Source organism: Salminus brasiliensis, chromosome 10 (genome assembly GCF_030463535.1).
Source record: "Salminus brasiliensis chromosome 10, fSalBra1.hap2, whole genome shotgun sequence".
In the NCBI taxonomy this organism is placed as follows: Eukaryota; Metazoa; Chordata; class Actinopteri; order Characiformes; family Bryconidae; genus Salminus; species Salminus brasiliensis.
In genome coordinates, this window is record NC_132887.1 from 21,261,970 (window position 1) to 21,282,676 (window position 20,707).

The following is a 20,707-nucleotide window of genomic DNA, read 5'->3' on the forward strand; positions in this document are numbered from 1 at the left end:
AAGGGGTTAACATTCTCAACACCTGCCTAAAGACTTGGATCTGGAGCTTTTAAGAGAACACCAGCAGTGGCTCATGCAATGTCGGCCTAAATCATCACACACTTGTCTTAAATTGTGACGAGTTGTCAAGTAATCTCAAATAACATGTATGTCGCATTGCCAAAAATAGTAGTAGTGTGTCCAGATTGAGCCTCGATTTAAAAATCACAGCAATGGAAAGGCTTCTGTGCAATGCAATGCTTTAGCTGGTCATGGCCTGGTGTATTGTATTCTCAGACCACAGTGTAAGAATAATAATGTCAAACTTTTTACTATTATCATTGGGTTTGGGCTCAGCAGGAGAATCCTCTTCTAAAGTCCACAATTTAAAGGCTATATACTGTGTTCTGGAGAGCGACAGTTGATCTATAATCCACCCCTCCTTTCAGTACTCCTTCAGAAGCTCTACCTTTCAAATTCATGCATACATTGCCAAGGTATTGACGCTGGGTTTGAGGACCAAAAGACAGTAAAAAACAAAAAAACAAAAATGTCCAAACACAGCAACCAAGTCCAACATTACCACCTGTGGTGTTCACATTCTAGTACCGGCCGTGTCCAACATTGCTACCTGTGGCTACCCACAACGTTCACATGCCAGACGCCACCTTTGTACAACATTGAGACTGGTCGCCAGCCTCATATGACATCACTACCCGTGGTGCTCACATGTGGGTCACCAGCTTCATACAACAGCGCTACTGTGCCATTACCACGCCAGCTGATGTTACCTTGCTAATGTTACCTAGCGTAGTATTTTGAGTTATGTGTGAATCTACATCATCCTGCTGTGCTAGCAAACGTACTGTGCTGCTTTGCTATCAACAGCCAGAGCCTGAGAGAGCACAATTGGCCATGCTCTCTCTGGGTAAGTACATGGCACACTTTCTCAGAACTTTATGGCTGTCTGGTGATGCTGCACTGGTGGCAGTTTGAAAAGAGGTGGTAGCTGATTTCACATGTATCTGAGGATGCATGTGCCTGTTCTTAACTTCCTACTGTCCGAAGGATTACAAGTTACCAGGGTAGTCCTATTGAGTGGGTGGGTTCATTGGGGATGAAATTGGGTTGTGAAAAAAAAATCAGTGCTGTGTTTTTGAGAATCATTGGAGATACTTGAGATACTTTGCCATATCTATATTTTCTTACACCCCTATACTGAAATGTTCACACCTTAAATTTCTACCATATGTCCTGCCCTGTATAGCTCGTACCTGGAATATTTGTCCCTGGTATATCAATTGGAACCAGCAGGTGGGTGAAGGTTAATGAAAACCTGCTTTGCTAACTGAACTTGCTATGTGTGGTAGATTCCTGGAGGGCATGGGGTTAAGAACTGCACTTCCTCATCATAGAGTCAGGACACTGTGTTCAAGGTGTTTCTTTTTTTCTGTCCTTTCTACAGGCAACCCAGGCGTAGTGGGATTTTATAAGACCTTCATGTGGACACTGTATCAGGCATTTAACCAGCGATACCCTGTGTGGAGCGTGAGTCATGCTGGACATTGTGTACCACCAGACACAATGGACATGGTTGAAGGTAGGAGATCTGTAGCCTATGCATCAAATGTAAAGAAGCAATAGTGTGAAATAGGGATTGTTCTATTGCTTGTACTGGGGAAAAAAAGGTACCTCATTTTTTTCCTTTCACATGTTTAGCAAAAATCATTACAAATGGTAACATTCTTGATCCTATTTGCTACGTATTTTAGGTATGGTAACAAGGACCACTGTTGCCAAGAAGTCAGTAGGTGGCAGCAGACAATTAAAGTGGTAATAAGACTGCAGCTGCCCAGGGAGATGATTCTTGCATCAAGCAGATAATAAGCCACTAATGCAAATGAAAATGCCAAGCATCTGCTACATTTGCTGTAGTCTATATCCTGGTGGTTGATTTCTACATTCAGGACTTTTTCTTCTTTATATGTTGGTGATAATCTTAACTGAGGATATACTGCAAAAACAGTCAGGCCAACTTAAAATGATACAATTTAAAGTTAACTTGACTTAGTTTAGTCAAAAAAATCTAATTTTTTAGATCCCAGTTTGGTCAAAAATACACATTAAGTTGAGCCTCGAAAAACAATGTTTTGCAGCTGTATTTGTGTAATATTTTGTACTTTTCTGTTTATTTTCATATGCAGATTAGGACTCCTTCTGTCACCTAGGGAAGGCCTTCCTGCAAGCAGGCAATTAGACGGTTGCGCCACCCTATACATGTTAAGTGCTGTGTATGTTTGTAAATTTACTGACATTTACTGACATTAACAGAACAGTGTCTTTAATTAGTGCCATTTCACAGCTTTAGTGTGGCACACTGATCTAACTGCCTGTTCATCAAGTGTAAGGAGATCATAAGTTCAAATCCCATCAAGGGCTCAGTATTCCATTGTCAAAAGCACTCTGTCTGGGGACATTCTGTGTCTAACCTACAAATGGAAGTAAACAAATTGAGGGGGAGGGACACAGGCTTATTTAATATTTGTAAATGTAAGCAATTTAAGCTGCAGCACATTTACTATATTTTTGTTGGGCTCAACATAAAGTGTATTGTTGATTAAACTGAGATCAGTTAGGAGAACATTTGAGTTGAGTTTTTTTAACTTAAGGACAGGGCTCTTCAGTTTTAGTCCCGGAGGGCCAGTGTCTAGCATCTCTGCCTCAGCCTGCAGCCTGGCAGGTGTGTTTAAGCAGGTAAGTTTACAATATTTACTGGACACCAGTCAGGACCAAAATAACAAAAAAAAAAACCCTGCTGTAGTATCAGTTGTATCACGTGGAGCTACCACCCCTAAAACGAAGTAAGACACTCCTCAGCAAGGTCAAATGTGGAATGTGGATGTTGTTGGCCAACCAAGTCATGCAGCGTCTCCCCACTTATCCTTGTGCCAGTATATGAAAGTGCAGTATGTTCATCCATAAAGCAGTGTGGACATTTTTATTGAGCTTGCTACGTGGGAAAGACATTAGCCAAGCCCACCTGTAATACGCCAAACCACATACAGATGGCTAGGATCTCCAAAAACAGCATTTCTGCTGGCTAGTTTGATTGATTGGACAGTGAAGGTGGACGCTGGCCATATCAGGTCCAAAGGCAGGACAAAAAAAATCTGTAAAGACCATTCATTTGGCATTAAAATCTATTTGGACATATTGACATATTTACGACACCTGTTCTAGGAAATAATTCTCTCATGATAAACCCATATAATTTCCAGTGTAATTAAGTCACATTACATTGTTTACTTTAAAAGTATAAGTGCTACCACTGACAACAAGCAAAGAGAACAGAAACACTGATAAACAGAAGCTAGTGGACAGGTATTGAATCAGTACTGTCTGTTGTAATTGACTGTATGGTGATGTTAGCGACAAAGTTAAAAGACTTTTAGTCTTTATTCGTATTTATTTAATATCTAGACAATAGAGAGGAAATGAGAATTAGGAAGCTAATAAGATGTTCATACTCTTAAAAATAAAGGTGCTTCAGATGGTGCCACAGAAGTATCACTTTTGGTTCCAGAAAGAAACATGTTTGTAAAAGAGATGTGTGAGTGTAATGTTAAAAAAGTAAAAAAGGCATCTTCTCTTAATGTATATGTTCTTTACCAAATTTAAAGGTTCTTCACACTCGCGCATCTCTACCACCAAAACCAGTGGTCGAACCAAAAGTGGTTCTTCAATGGCCTCGCTCAGAGAACATTTTAAAGAGTGCAGCTCTTAAGTTTTAGCAAGTGTATTCAAGGTGACATGATATATTGCCTCAACTCTTCCTTGAGCTGTACTCGAGTCTCAGTGGACTACATAAGCATAGCTACAAGCTGAAGTACCGAACAGTTCCTCTTCTTATCGTGAACACATGCTGAATGTCCGCTGAACCGCAGCCGTAATTTATTCGTGAATGCACAGGCAAGATCTGGCCATGGTCAGAACAGCAGACGATGACATCCATTGCTGTACATATCATGTCGCCCAATCACTAGCGAGATGATTAAAAGTCAGAACTTTCAGATGATCTCAAACGTGCCAAGAGATGACAACAAGCAGCAGGCTTTCGCCAGACCAGCGTAGATGAAAGAGGGGATATAATTAAAAGTTATATTTCTTCTCCCAGAGCTCTCTGTTTGAGTGACATTCCTGATTATCATCAGTGGTAAGCTTAAGCAGGGCGGTATCAAGTATGCGGGTGTTTTTTTCCTTTGGCCCATTGTCTTGTTCATCTCCATGACCCATCCCTCATCATGCTCTGCCATTTGGTCTGCAGATGCCCCTATCCAGGAAAGTAGCCGCTAGCAGTTTGTATTTTGTAGAAGATCAGACTGCGGCCACCTTTAATGGACACTTTTTGGAGGAGGGGACTTACTAGAGAAACTGTTTGGTCAATTTGCCAGCTTTAACTGATTACAGTAAGCAAGGATTTCCAAGATATTTTGCCTCATCAGACCCCCCACCCCCCACCCCCCAATCTATATACTGGCACGTGATGAAATCATGGTGCACTGAGCACAAAAACAATGATTCCATTACTGGGAGAATGTAAGATGTTGGATTAAAATAATTGTATACAGTACAGTGCTTTTACACAGTGCTTTTCCTGGCTTATAAATGACACAAAAACAAAATGTAAGGTTCTCTTTGTTTCTGACAAAGCGATATGCTTTGCATATATGCATAGTATATATGATTGACTTTAATTTAACATTGGAAGGAACAATCATTTTAAAGCATTTCTTCACTTCCTTTATTGTGTCTGAGAATGATAATAAATGACTTCTCTGTTCTACCTTAATTCTTTTAGTACTACAGTAATTATCTCAGTGTTATATTCATTCACAGTACTACATTAACTCTCTCTGTACTAAATTCCCTCTCTGGGTACTACATTAATTCTCTGGGCACCACATACATTTTTGAGTACTACATTAATTCACTCAGTACTACAGTAATTCCTTCAGTACTACATCAATTCACTCAGTACTACAGTAATTCCCTTAGCACTACATTAATTCACTCAGCACTACATTCATTTCCTTAGTATTACATCAGTTTACTCAATACTACATGCATTCCCCTAGTACTGCATTGATTCCCCCTGTATTATATTAACTCTCTGTACTAAATCCCCTCTGTTTATTTACTTAATTTATTACCTAATTACCTATTACTTAAACTTATCACTTAGTGATAAGTTTGCAGTGGATATGCAATGTGAACGGACAGACCCGACAAAAAAAGGAACTGCTTGGGACTTGACTCTGAAAGCAGCCCATTGATTTACTATCGTTCAAAGAGCACTTGGTCAGCCGGGGGTCAGCAGCAGGCAGGACTACTCGGAACTCTCCAAAACCTCCAATTCGTCTGGGGAAATGGCCAACCCCAGCATAGACATGGAGAGACTTAGAGTGCATTGATATGATCTCCAACCTTCAAACCACTTCACTCAGTCAGGCATTATAGGACTGGTTGTATTTAACAGCAAATATTAAGCGATATCACATCCTTCTGTTTCGGAAACATAAACGAAAGCAGGGGGAAAAGCTAGTGGGGTAAACATGCCAAATGTCTCTGAGGAGAAAACGGTTCCTGTGGTTGGCCATTTGTGATTGATGATTTTGATTACAGTAAAAATATCTGTTAATACAAACACAGGGAACATTCTGGCTCTTGCCAATGTCAATAACCCTGCCCTGGGTCAAGCCTTGCCGCCCAGACCTATGGTCCTCATTCATTTTGTGAGAATAAGTCTAGAAGGCTGCTGCTCAAAACCCACTTTGCCTGCTTTGATATGACTAAATTGCCCACTATTAGTGTCCAGACTGCTAAAGCATGTGGGCGAAAAAATGGAATTTCCTTCATTCTTGCAACACTTTTGCAGGTTTACTGCCAGGAACTTGAATGGTACTGAGTGGCGTGATTGAACTGTAATAACGGTTAAATACAGGTCAGATTGGGAGTCCTTTGAGTCCTCTAGCTAATTGAAGACATGCATGCTGGTTAATATCTGCCATTATTGTTTGACATTGTCAGAAAAATGCATAGGTTTGCCTGAATCAGTCAAATATTTTAAATTACTAGATGTGGAGACATGGGCCTTGCCTCTCCGACCAGCTGGTCTAGCTAATAAAGGGTGTTGTTAGCCAACTCAAGCTCAAAGTCTAGAAAATTCCTAATATTTTTGCCATCACAAATCTGCAACTTTGATGTTGTAACTGAGCTTTGAATGGTTTGTGGTGTGTGATTGTAGGTAGGCCTGCCATGATAATTACGTTATTGACTTATCGTATGATATATGGGCATGGCCTTGATCATTTTTGCTGACCTCAATAATGCGCATTGTGTTTGCTTGCGTGTATTCTGTTCTCTTGTCCGCTCTCTGTTGGAGGCAGACATTGACCTCTATCATGTAGGAAAATGTAGGAGTGGAGTGTGCGCAACTCTTTGCATCAACCAATACATCAATGATGGCGCCTTCATACACAGAGAGCGCACTGCGACAGGTGGTGGTGTAATGGATTGCCTCCGGGCCCTCCGATTTGCAGAAACACTGTGTTGTGTTTTGCTGTGCGTTCAAATAGAAAATCTATTGGTCTGTCAAAATTAAAGTCAGCTAAAGCTACTGTAAGACCAACTAGTTAACACCACTAACCAGATACACACAGAGAGTATAGTAAGCACAAACTCGGTATAGTGTCAGTATCAGAACACAAGCACTAACAGCACAAAGGTGATTGGTCTGTCTTTCTATGACCGTGATAATACAGGGATTATTAACAGGTGAAGATGTTACATTAAGCTAATAGCGTTTTTTCCCAAAACATTGCATAATTGCAGCCCGAAAGTTTGGAAGACTAAGTTAATGGACTTCAAAAGGTACTCCAGGGGTTTCAAAGCCTCCGTGTGGGAACATTTTGGCTTGAAGCAGAATGAACAAGCAGAGCCCATTAACGTGATCGAGCTGATGTTAACTTTGTTTAAAAAGAGTGATTTTATTGTATACATATATTAGGATACTTAATAATTCATAAAAATCATATTAATAATATAAATATTTGTATAAAATAATTGTTTATTATTACTTTGGCAACTTTACCCCTGGAAGAATGACCAAGCTCAAACTGTCTACACTGAATACTTGCTTAATACTTAAAAATTATCATTATCTTTATTATTATTTTTTGCATTAATAAGTTTGAGGCTTAAGTTCATTGCTGCACCGTTTGTCACAGTTAATTATCATGTTTACTATCAGCTGTGCCTTTGTACAATTGGGCATGTATTTCATACTCTCTTCTACTTTTAGTCCTGTTTTCTTTTCCTTTATATTCAAATTTCATCCATCTAATTTATGTTGATATTTACAAAGTCTTTAAGCATCATAGCTTCATACTGTTCCTACAGGATCTGTCAGTATTTGACACGGACAGTATTTCACGCAGTATTCTATGATTCCAGTGAAATGATTGATACTGTAACCTACTGTGACTTGGCTCACTAGCTTTAGATTACATGCCAATCAGCAAGCACAGCATCCGCCCCCTAGGGCAGTTTCCCAACTTCAGTATGATACCGTAACCATGAAGTGAACTTCGGGCAATTTGTTAGACCTCCTGAGGTTTTATAGGGAAGTCCAGGGAGAGAGACTACTTAGTGCATGAAGTTGACTGTGTTTGGTGTCTGTGCTCACACTACCCTCTCTGTGCTGTTAGATAAACACATACAGCTCCTATGTGGACAAGCCTGGGCAAGGAACCTCTGTGAAAAAAAAAATCGGATTTGGAAAGTCGGAAATAAGGAGTAAGGAGTGTTTGGGGAGAACTAAATATGCAGTCGTGTACAGGTCACTGCCTTTTAAACCTCTCCGTCTGATCTTTAGCACACATTCAAAAGTGGAAATAGCCCCGGTCAGCAGATCATGGCTTAAAACAAATATTTTTGACGGGATATTTTTATGCAAACAGTGAAAATATCTCGCCTGAGAATAAAATGATCACAAAAATGGCATGAATGCTCACTTTCAGGTGATTTTGGAGTACCCTGTTGAAGGTAAATCATTGTGTGTTATTTTAAGTGTGGCAAATGAAACCGCCATGTTGATGAGAGAGAGAGGTCAACTGTGAATGGTCAGACTGGTTTAAGCTAATCGAGAGGTTATGCTAGCTCAGATAACAACTCTGTACAACTGTGGTGAGCAGAAAAGCACCTCTGAATGCAAAACACATCAGACCTTGAGCAGGCCATGTTGGCATGCACTTTTGTCAGCCAAGAACAGAAAGCTGAGGCTGCAGTGGGCTTAGGCTGATCAAAACTGCAGTTGAAGACTGGGAAAATGTAGCCTGGTCTGTTGACTCTCGATGGCTGCTGATGCACACAGATGGTAGGGTCAGGATTTGGCACAAACAGCATAAATCCATGGACCCAACCTGCCCTGTGTCAACAGTCCAGGCTGGTGGAGGTGGTGTAATAGTGTTGGGAATGTTTTCCTGGCATTGTATAGATCTGTTAATACCATTCAGTCATCGCTTGAAGGCTACAGACTGTTTTGCTACAATTTGCTCATGTTGTAACGGCTACTACAGGTTTCATTAACATGACAGTCACCGGATCTGAATCCAGTGGAACCTGGGATGTTTGGGATGTGGTAGAATTGGAGATTCAGAGCATGAAGGTGCTCTGAAGTAATTGTGCAATGCAATACAATTAACCAACATGCACCAGATTCAAAGTAATGTGTTCAACATCTTGTGAAATCCATGCCAGAAAAGACCAAGGCCCAACCTAGACTTATTAATTTCTAAATAATTGTTTGTAAGTGTAAATGAATGGCAGAAACAAATGGTTCTTAATTTTTTTGTCTAATAGACTGTTTAGAAAACCTCATGATTAAATTCGTAGATGTGTAATTGGTAACAAAAATGTGGACGTTTTTGAATAGATAACTGTGGAAAACGGTTTGAATATCATTTTTATTGGTGTTTTTTAATGTTAACGAACTTCCTTTTTTTGGTGTTTTTATTATTATTCCTTGCTAACTGGACTTGATGTCTGATGGAGCACAGTGCCAGGCATGGCAGGAAGCAGTGTTTCAGACCTTAGTGCAGACACTCCAGTAGCCTTGCTGCCCTCGTTCCTCTCCTTCTGAAGTGTTCTCGCTACTCGTGGCCTTATCAGTTGCTCATATGGGCTGGTATTTTATGTGATAAAAGTGATTTAAAGCTCTGATCTCAGTATGGTTTTCATTGACTCCTCCTTTCAGCAGGTTCTTTTTATCTCCCACATTTCTTCATGTCATGAAGTTCAATCAGCCTTTTTATCTTTCTGAGGACATTGTTTATGCTTAGCATGTGTGACATGTTAACAATTAAATTGCATCAGAAGAGGGCAAGAAAGGTACACAGGTACTTGGCCCTTCATTTAACAGAAGCTAATAAAAGGCAGAAAATATAACTTTGTGGAAATACGCAAGTGCTCATAGAAGGCTGCGTACTAGGTAAATTAAGGATCCAGTGAATCTGTGTCATTCCAAGCATGTGAATCTTTCCCGATCCTTTGGTTTTACCACTGTGCCACAGTATTATTCATTAAACAGATACCTTTTGCACCTGCTCACTTCTTGTGCTGAAGGTTTTAGCCAAATGCAAATTTGTTCATTGTGCTGCAATTATTACTGCTATTTTGTTTGTATTGGAATTGTCAAATGCCGAATTTACACGGCTGTAGCATGTGGCTCAAATGCTTCTCAGACCACCTCCTGCAGTGGTTCGAGTGATCGGATTTGTGTCTGTTATGAATGCTTGATGGGTTTGTTAACACTTACATTTTCAGGTGGCTTGGCCTTGTTCCTATATAATCCTGATGCTCAAAACGCATGAAGTGACCAGGGTTTGCACTGTTAAAAGGATAAGATCCTTAAGGAACCTTAAGGTGCCTTGAGGAACCTTCCAGAAAAGTGTTTTTGAGAGAAATAGGTACCTTGAAGGTTTCTCAAAGCACTTTAAGAGGTTCAAACTGAAGAAGCTCAAGAAGTTCCTTAAGGATCTTATACTTTCAGAAAGGTGTATAGCTTTCATTGTGTTTGTGAGGGGCTGTTACACAGCTGTTTATCTATTTTCTGGCATTTGTTTATGACCAAGAAGTGAAAGCCATGGGGGAACTACACAACAATTGATTCCACTCTTGAATTATGACTGGTAAAAAAACAAATCTATCACAGAAAGGATGCCTTACACTGGTGGGAGTAACAGTCCAGTGCAGCACTTAAATTCATTTAGATACAGACCAGCAGCTTCAGGTTTTCTTTACTTCAACTATCAGAATCAGAAGGAAATGTGATCTTAAGCGTGGCATTGTTGTTGGTACCAGACAGGCTTGTTTTAGTATTTCTAGTACTGCTGATCTCCTGGGATTTTCAGCACAAGAGTCCCTAGAGTTTACTCAGAATGGACCCATTAAGAAAAAACATCTAGTGAGCGGCAGTTCTGCAGACGGAAATGCCCTGTTGATAAGAGAGGTCAACAGAGAATGGCCAGACTGATTGGAGCAGACGGAAGGGCTACGATAACTCAGATAACTACTCTGTACAATTGTGGTGGGCAGAAAAGCATCTCAGAATATACAACACCCTAAACCTTGAGGTGGATGAGCTAAAAGAGCTGAAGATCATGTCAGGTTCCACTTCGGTCAGTTTAGAACAGAGGCTGCAGTGGGGGCAGACTCACCAAAGCTGTAGACTCACGAAGAATGTAGCCTGGTCTGATGAATCTGATGAATTCTGCTGAGGCATACAGATGGTAGGGTCAGAATTGGGCCCAATTGAATGAATCCAGGACCCAACCTGCCTTGTGTCAATAGTCCAGGTGGGGGAATGTTTGCTTGACACAGTTTGTTGGATTAGGACATCACTAAAAAATGGCAGTGGAACAGCAGAGTAGGTACATTTCATATTTTACACATGAACTGCTGTTCTTTTCCCCCCAGGGTCTCTGTGCCGTAAGCCATATCAAGTACACCCCAGTAACCATAAGTTCTGTGATGTCTGATAATAGAGTGTTAAATCTTTGTATATCTTTGAGCTGTTATGAATTATTTCTCTTTCTCAAGCCTCTCCACCCTTACTTTATCTCTCATTATTAAATGGTCTTCAATCTTAATTTCCTACCCTAATAAATAGTGTAGCTCTGCCCCTCCATGCTCTTTTCCTCCTTTTCTGCACGCTTCCACTGTCTCCCAGCGTGTCTTTCTCAAGTTAACTCTGCTTCGTTCAGTGCTCCTTGGATGAAGTTAATACCAAAGCCTGCCAAGCATTGTTCAGGATCTCAAGTTACCGGAATTGTTCAATAGGGTGTAATTTTACCTCTCCAAAGAAATAATGAAGAACAAGATCAAGATGTTGAAAGAAAACTTTGCACATGGAAATTCGGCCAATTTAAAGCGCCTTTTTTTTCCTGCTGTAATCAGAGGGCCGTGATCAGTAAACACACTAATAATGTCAGTTTGTGTTGGTGGTGATTATATATATATATATATATATATATATATATATATATATATATGTCCTTTTTCTTTCCCCTATTCTGTGCTTTTCAGATGCATCGCTGGCAGAGACTGAGGATGTGTTTGGCCTAAATGGTCAGATCAAGCACAAACTGGCCTTCCTCTCAGAGCACGTGCCCCGAGACATGCACCTGGTCCTGGTTGGTCACTCTATTGGCTGCTACATCATCTTGGAGATTATGAAGAGAGATCCAGAGTTAAAGGTAAAAGAAAGTTTGAGGTAAAAACATAATGCGCTACAGAATCCCAGCCAAGGATCCCCAAATACAGCAAATCAGCCAAGACATATTCAATATCTGAACTTCTTCTTCTTTAGCTTTGCAGTGGAGCTATGAGGCTGATGTACTGTAGGTGCTCAATATCGTCATTATCAGTGCAGTTTAAGTGTGAGGGGTGGAGATGGCTGGTACTGGTATTTGCACAGTGATACAGTAGCTATAGTATCTTTTTAAACTGATGTAAAATGTGATTGCAAATGATAAAATGTGTGAATATTTGGAGTCGTAATTGAGTATGAGTATTCATTGTCAATATTACAGGTGTAAGGCGTCTTACTTAGTAAAGTAAGTAATTTTATTAACATAGGTTTTTTTTCCCCCAATGTTAAGTTATGGAAGCTTATATCACACTAATCAACACATGCCCAAGTCATTACCTTTGCCTCAAACTGCAATTAGCTGTCAATTGATAAAAAGTATTAACAAAGGGCTCAGAGTGGCTCAGCGGACTAAGGTGCTGCCACTAGAAGCCAGGGCCTGAGAGAGCAAAACTGGCCTTGCTCTTTTTGGTTGGGTAGATGGCTCTCTCCCCACATCAGTTCCAACACAAACATCTGCTATTTACATTTACATTTACATTTACATTTACGGCATTTAGCAGACGCTCTTATCCAGAGCGACTTACAAAGTGCTTTGCTATTTACCCAAGAAAAGCCTTAGCTAGTTAGAATAGACTAATAATACAAAAGATACCTCCAAGCTTAGACATTACTAAACACAATACAATAAGGCGACCATAGAACTATTCATCCAAGTACTCTCTGAAGAGGTGGGTATTCAGTCTGCGTTTGAAGACAGCGAGCGACTCGGCCGTTCGGACACCCAGGGGCAGCTCGTTCCACCACTTTGGTGCCAGGACAGAAAAAAGCCTGGACGCTTGTCTTCCGCGGATTTTGCTTGACACAGTTTGTTGGATTAGGACATCACTAAAAAATGGCAGTGGAACAGCAGAGTAGGTACATTTCATATTTTACACATGAACTGCTGTTCTTTTCCCCCTGGGGTCTCTGTGCCGTAAGCCATATCAAGTACACCCCAGTAACCATAAGTTCTGTGATATCTGATAATAGAGTGTTAAATCTTTGTATATCTTTGAGCTGTTATGAATTATTTCTCTTTCTCAAGCCTCTCCACCCTTACTTTGTCTCTCATTATTAAATGGTCTTCAATCTTAATTTCCTACCCTAATAAATAGTGTAGTGTAGCTCTGCCCAATCAGAGCTGGGTACCTAGCACTTTCCTCTTAGCGTGTGGTTGCCCTTTGACGTTGCGTTTGCAGCAGTTTGAAAAGAGGCAATTGCTGCTTGTGCATGTATCAGAGGAAGCATGTGTCAATCCTCGCCCTCCCAGTGTCTGAAGAATGGGGGAGAGTACTAACTAGTGGGTTGGGTAATTAGCTAAAATTTAAAATTAGAGAAAAAAGGGAAAATAAAGTATTAACAAAATTCAGACTTCGGGATGGTTGCATTATCCTTGTAGCTCCAGTGCAAAGCTAAAGAAGTAGACCTTACACACCATCCCCTCTTGGTTGATCAACTACATAAAGTATAGTTTTTGTTTATTTTTTGCCAAACTGTTCCTGTAAAATGCATATTTGGTAGCACTCCTCACACCTCTAGTATTTTAGTGTTTAATGCAGTTTTAACCCTGATTTTAGTCGTTTCACATTCCCCTCCAGTCACTGTCAAACTGCCGCTAATGCAACATCATTGGGCGGCTGAACACGCTTAGAGGAGAACATTAGCTGCTAGTTCTGTAGGATCTTCTAACTGGCTTGCATCTTGCTAAGTAAGAGGGAGTGACCATCGCCCACCCTGAGAAAATAAGGTGTTATGCTCACTGGGACTACCCGCCACGGATGGCTGTGGCATCACCAGGGATCGAACCAGCGAATTCCTGATAATAGAGCCCCCTACTCCTTTTTCTGACCAATAAAGACTTGACCATCGAAGCTGCTTAAAGCACCCTACACTTGCCATAATTACATGGATTCCATGTCCTTGCTTGGTATTTTACAGATTGGGAAGATTGAGCCAAAATAAGTTGAAGACAGAGTAATGAATTGCTCTCGGTGTGACTCTCAGTCACGTCCAGAGACTATTGTCTGCTGATTCTGGCTGCTTGTCTATTAAAACGTGTAAATAATGACTAGCACTGCTTGAGTTTCTTAGCGCTGTCTGCACAATCTCCGTAGACCACCTCAGTGATATGCGGTTCTGGCACGGTTTTAGCGTTCGGCAAAACTCAGGAATATCTACGGTTTAGAAGTGCCCCGAGACGCCGAACAGGATAATAAGACAGTTCTGTTCCCCTGTGCCTGCTGTGCAGAAGGTCAGGAGATTAAATAACATGGAAAATAACCTTGATTTTCTTTCTCCCTCTGGGGTTTTCCTGCTACTAAGATGTGCTCTTCATCATTTTTATTTTCAGGTTTTTGCTCTCTGGTGAATTCCCTCTCTCTTCCCTCCTCCCTCCTATGCCTTTTTCAGTAACTCCCCATCTGTATCAGTCCCTTATTTTATCCTTAAGGAATATTTAGTTCCACTGTGGGAGCCCTTTACAGGTATGCATGACCTTCTTCAAAATGGCAAAGATCTACATTGTAATGATCTATATTAAAATATTCTGGTTTACTGCTAAAACTTCAGCTTTTTTGCATGCATACAGTTCCAGTCAGTTGTGTCTGGGGGGTTTTAAGTAGATCTAAGTTGTAGGACCATGGCAATGGGTGAACGTATCTCTCAAACCATGCAACCACAGTATATTAATTACCATTAATACATTTTACATTTACGGCATTTAGCTGACACTCTTATCCAGAGCGACTTACAAGGTTACTCGTATTACAGAGGTGGGCCAATGTAGTGTTAGGAGCCTTGCCCAAGGACTCATTGGTGTAGTGGAGCAGAGCCACCTATACCGGGAATCAAACCCCAGTCTCCCACATGGTGTGGTAGCTCAGGTTAGGTGACAGGTAGTGGTGTTATCTGTTGCGCCACACCAACCACATAAACACTTACTCATCACAATAACCATAATAGCCTATATGTATGTATGTGTATATACACAACTTAGGCCTACTTGAAAACCCCCAGGCGTGACATCCTAACTACGGTGGATACCCATGTGTCCCCAGTGTCCTCATTTTTTTAAACAAAAATATGGTCACAATGTTTTTTGGATTATGATCAGCGCACATTCCACCAGGTGTGTCCAAACCTTTGACGTGTACTGTACATTGTTTCATGAATATAATAATATACAGTGGTCATGTGGTCAATCATGTGGTCCATATTTACTGCATATCTTTCAAATTCTTTAGCTTTATGATCTTCCATGATTGCCATTCTTGTTAACTCCATAATCTTGAACAGTGGGCCGTAGCCGTTTGGTATGTTCTAGTGCAGGTTATGGCTAGACCATTATGTAGTCAAAGCATGCCATGTCCCAGGCAGCAAAAAATGCACAAAAAAGGAAAAAAAGATTTCCTTTACTGCTGCAGATTGTAGGCTGCCAAGAAGCCAACATGGTGATTATGTATGATGTGTGATAATCAGAAACTCCTGTTCCTTTAGGCTCCAGCTATTTGGGTTGGAGTTAAGAGCCTGGCGAGGCGATGGCAGGGTTTTACTCTGCTCTTCTTTCAGATGGGAAAAGCTGGCAGAATTCAACTTGTAATCAGTGCATCCAATGCCACCTCTGGTTCGTGGCCAGATCATACCCATTCACTGGAATTGACACCCTCAACATAGTGAAGTAGTCAAAACTACTACCTTTCCAAAAGGGTAAACGGTCAAATGAGTCAATTTACTTTGCTTAATGATAGAGGGTATGCACTGACGCCACATTCCCGCTGGAACACCCCCCTTTAGACAGACTGAGTGGCAAAACATTCTGCAACATGGCTGCTTTTGTAAGTGATACGACCAAACAGGGAATGAAACAAGCGACTAACTGCTCACGTTAAAGTTGTAGCCAGGAACGTCCAGCCAACAGACAGTCAACTCACACACTTTTAGAGGATAAAATGTCATATCTGAGAGTCAAGTGAGTGGTCTTAGGAGTGTGTCTTACTGTTTTCAGGTACATTTAGTTGACTGGTTCATCCAGGTTGGCTTACTTTTCCTTTTTATCAAACTTAGCACATTGCTAACTGCAGTGCCCTTGTATTTTTTCACGCACTTTTTTAAAGCACCAAACAGTGAGCTCCCATTCACATTTCGGTGCCTGGATTCCAGTTGTATCTCTCTCTTTTTCTCCTTCTGTTGAAGGATATTTCAGACTTCTTGCTGAATCTGTTTGTACACTCAACAGCTCTTTCACATTTTTATTGTTTTTGTGCTTTAGCGGCATTCACACTGAACGCTAACACTGCCGCAGAAGAATAGATAAAAAAAAAAAAATACCAGCAAATCCCGGATGCAAATATTAAACCATCTATTAAAAGGCTAAAGCTGAAAAAAGGATGGCTTCTGCAACAGAATAATGAACATAACTGTACCTCAAATCCACCATGAAGTACTAGAAGAGACTTAAACTGAAGCTTTTGGAATAGTCCTGACAGTCCCCTGAGCTTTACATCATAGAGAAGAAGAATGAAAAGATTTTAAAGCCGATCCAGGAATATCTCAACAGAGAACTAGAGGCCTTCTGCAAAAAACAGTGGGAACAAATTCCAACTACAAAAATGTGCACCAAATGGGATCTTACTAAGTTCTGTTTCTGTTAGAAGCCAAAAACATTTGTGTAGGCTTTGCTGATGACTTTATTTATTCATTTTTATTTTTTATGTGTTATGTGATTTGCTTAAAAATATTGGATTAGCTACAGAGGCTGTTTACTGTTGGCAGTTTTAAAAGAAATGACCAAATCTCTCATTTGGCCAAGGGTGCCCAAACATTTTCCATAACTGGTGCCTCAGAGCACAGCTGTGTAAAGTGTGAAGTGGCATAATGCTTCATTTCTACTGCAAGCAAATCGCTTTCCTCCAAAAGTGTAGCCGGTACAAAATAAAAGTATGTGCAGAATGGAAGGTTAACTCTGAGTGCCAGTTGAACAGAAGGTTACCGCAGCCTAATTGCACATCATATTGAGTCATTATCTCCTGGTGTGTTTTCTAATGTTATATTATAGAGATTGACTGTTCTGTGTTTTTTGCTGTCGATGCCGATCGTCAAGTGTCTTTCAGTATATTCGACTGATCTGAGATACCGATTAAGGGTGGGACCGAATGCCGCATGAACAAACTCGGTAATACATCATTGTGCAGGGCTTTTGTAATGTTATGTGCACTCAAGCTGTGTCTCTCAAGATGAAATGTACTTTGCTTTTTGGAATCAACCACATTTAAAAATTCTGTGGAAGCCTGTGAATTTCTCTGCAGAACTGCACTGTGGCGATTGCTGGTTCTGCTGTGTTGTGATTCTCACTGTATTGAGCTGAGTCATGTACTCTCGAAAGGAGGACCTGGTTAGTCTTTACTCTGCTTCCACGAGGCATGCTGCTGACAGATTTTTCTAATATGTAAGTAAAAAAAACAACAGCAACAACAACAAAAACGCCAGACTGGTGACATTCTGCTTGCACACAGCAAGAATTTCAATCTTGAATTTAATGGGTTTTTTCAGCAGAAACCATCTAGCAAAACTGGAGTGTCTCGTGAACTAGCGCAGAGCTGTAAATGGATTGAATGATCTGATCAGCTCTCGCGGTTGCACTAAACTATCTATCACCAATTGCATACCGGATGATTTTCTATCTCTGTTATATTATCATAGGGGGCACCCGTGGCCTAAAGGTTAATGGAGCCATCTTAGGAACGGAAAGTCGCTGATTCAATCCCTAGGACCAGAATCTTGAGCAAGGCACCTTACCCCCAGTTGCTCCCCACGTGCTGATGTTGCTGTGCACCGTTTTACTACTGTGCAGTGGTGGTAAAGTGTGCATTTATGCTTATCATTGAGACCCACATTAATGTTCAACACCCTCATAGCACCCCTGTAAACAGCGATTCCGCTGCTGTCCCGGCTTCTAGACTTTTGTCTCGTAGTGTACCAGTTCTGCTGGGCTTAACCATTCTCTATTAATTGTCTGCTGGTCTTTGCTTACAGACGTGGGTTTGTGTAGATCTTAGCCAAGACAGAATGAACGTCCTTCAGCCTGCTGCACGTGTGCCTGAATTGCGCAACTCAAGTCCAGCCCACTTCAGCAGTGCAGTTGAAAATACCGTCTGTTGGGGGTCCTGCCCATTCTGAGGTGAATGTTTAGACTACATAAACAGTCTAGACTGTCTAATGAACAATCTTAAGGAGCGCTGCAGACGTGCCTCAGTGACAGTAGGCCACCCTTAGTTCGATTGGCCTTTCTCTGGCCTCCACTTCTGCCTGAGACTGTGCCAATAGAGGAAACAGCATGAGGAATGTGTTCCATGTTCCTGACTGTAGCGGCCATTCCGTCCTCACTGTCAGTAGTGACAGATTATTCCATTCAAGAGCCCCGGACTGAGAGATGCATTCAATTTGCTTTTCTTTAGCCATTCATTTTCGTTTTAGTTTGTATCGTTTCCCACATTCTTTTTATTCATTTCTTCCGAAGCCATTCTTGACAGACAACCAAAAGCTACTACTTACTTTTAAACCACCAAAAATAGTCATTGTGTATTTTCTGCCTCATATTTGATCATTTTTATCTTTTAAGCTACAGACTCTATGGTTAACTACAGTACCAGTCAAAAGTTTGGACACACCTTCACATCTAGTGTTTGTTTTCCCCCCTACATTGTAAATTATTACTGAAGTCAGACTACGAAGGAACACATAAGGACACATAAGTGTTCAACAAAGCAAAACACTCTGTGAAGCCTTTAGGTAGGCTATTATCTGGGGTGCTGTCAACTTGCGGTTTCTGAGGCTGGCAACTCTCTGATGAACCTATCCTGTGCAGCAGGGGTAACTCCTGGTCTTCCTTTCCTGGGGTGGTCCTGATGAGAGACAGTTTCATCATGTTCAATGGTCTTTGCGACTGCACTTGAGGATACTTTCACAGTTCTTGGAAGTTCTTGGAGAAATTTCTCGAATTGACTGAGTTTCTTAACGGATAGACTGTTGTTTGTCTTGACTTAGTTTAGTAGTTCTTGCCATAATATGGATTAGAAGATTACTTAGATAGGGATTTTTACCGTACACTAACTCTACCTCTTCAACACAACTGACTCAAAACACATTAAGAGGGCAAGAAAAACAAGTAGTTAACTCTCGACAAGGCACAGCTGTTAACTGAAAGCCATTCCAGGCAACCACCCCATAAAGCTGACTGAGAAAATGCCAAGATATGCAAAGCTGTCATCTGAGCAAGAGGTGCCTGCTTTGAAGAATCTAAAATATAAAACATATTCTGGTTTGTGTAACATTTTTTTTGTTTAATAAGTAATGCCATTTGTTGTTGGATGACTTTAGTATTAATCTACAATGCAGACAATTTTAAAGTAATGAAAGATCACTGAATTTAAGGTCCAAGGTCCAAGTGTCCAAACTTTTGTACTGGTACTGTATGTCTATACTTAGGAGAACGGAAGGTTTTGAAACCTTTGGCAAGCAGCGATTACTGACCACAAGCCTCATTTATGAAGCATAAGCAGAAAAATTGCGTTGATTATGATATGATATGATAAATGTTTATTAGAGTGTTTATTAGAAGTGAACGTACTTGAATTTTCAAACATGATTTAAAATCTAGCATTCTTGCCCTACTTTATATATCCATAGATCCCAAACCTTGACCCTAAAGGTCCGAAATCTTACTACTCCCACCACACCTGACCCCCAACTAATCAAATCATTCACAAGTGCTTATTGCACTCCAGGGCCGAGGTTGGGGACTAATGACCACAGTGTCAGGATACAGCAGTTTACCCCATCCATTAATGTTAAGGTGAAGAAGCTCTTCTATTACACCAGTCAGTTTGTAACACTGAGTGGAAGTTGTAGTAGAAAATTATTTAATGTCCTGCTGTTTTTGTCTTTCAGTAAGGTTGTTTTTCAGCCGGAATGTTTAATTTGTTCTGACGATGTGAAAGCAGTCTGTCGATCTCACAGTAGCAAAGACTGACTGTTTAATTCTTATGGAGAAAGAGATGTTGGAAATTGAGCATGTAAAACACAATAAATTCGGATTTTTTTACGTATTAAATTTACACATTTTTTTTATGAACATGTAAAAATTGCAGTGCTGTTGAGACCACATGCACTATGTCGCTAAGGCAGCTGTGAAATGTAAATACAGCTGTTAGAGAATGCAATATATATCAGTATGCTATATTTTATATTAATATATTTGCCATTATTGTTTTAGATACAGTCTTATTCACAGGTTGTGCTTTCTTGGATGAATGATGCATTTCGTTGCATAAATAAATGAAGATACATATATACACATTTATTTATTGCTCCATATTCAGACTTTTAAAAACAATAAACAGTAAAAAAAAATGCCAATGGCACAAATAAATAACAAAAAAATCTGTTAAGAATGTGCAAAAATGTGTCTTTGTAAAGGATGAGAACTTGCACTATATGGACAAAGGTATTGGGACACCTGCTCCCAATGCTGTTTTTCTTCTAAAAACAAGGATATTTAAAGAGTTTATTCTGGTTTTGTTAGAGTAACTGTCTCTACTGTCCTGGTAAGACTTTTTATTAAATTGTGGAGCATTGCTGTGGGGATTTGATTGCATTCAGCGACAAGAGCAATAGTGAGCTCAGGAACTTTGATGATCACCACTCACTTCCTCCCCAACTCCCCAAGTCCTCCCAATAGTGTATTGGATGGAGAACTATCATTTC

The 20,707-nt window shown here is 40.4% G+C and overlaps 1 protein-coding gene across 1 annotated transcript in view; it reads left to right on the plus strand.

Annotated features, from left to right (window-relative positions):
• ldah (lipid droplet associated hydrolase) overlaps positions 1-20,707 on the plus strand; it is a 68,847-nt gene that overhangs the window by 18,789 nt on the left and 29,351 nt on the right. The window contains exons 3-4 of the mRNA XM_072690468.1: positions 1,445-1,579; positions 11,623-11,792. Coding sequence (XP_072546569.1) covers positions 1,445-1,579; positions 11,623-11,792 — 305 coding nt within the window. The remainder of the gene's footprint in view (positions 1-1,444; positions 1,580-11,622; positions 11,793-20,707) is intronic.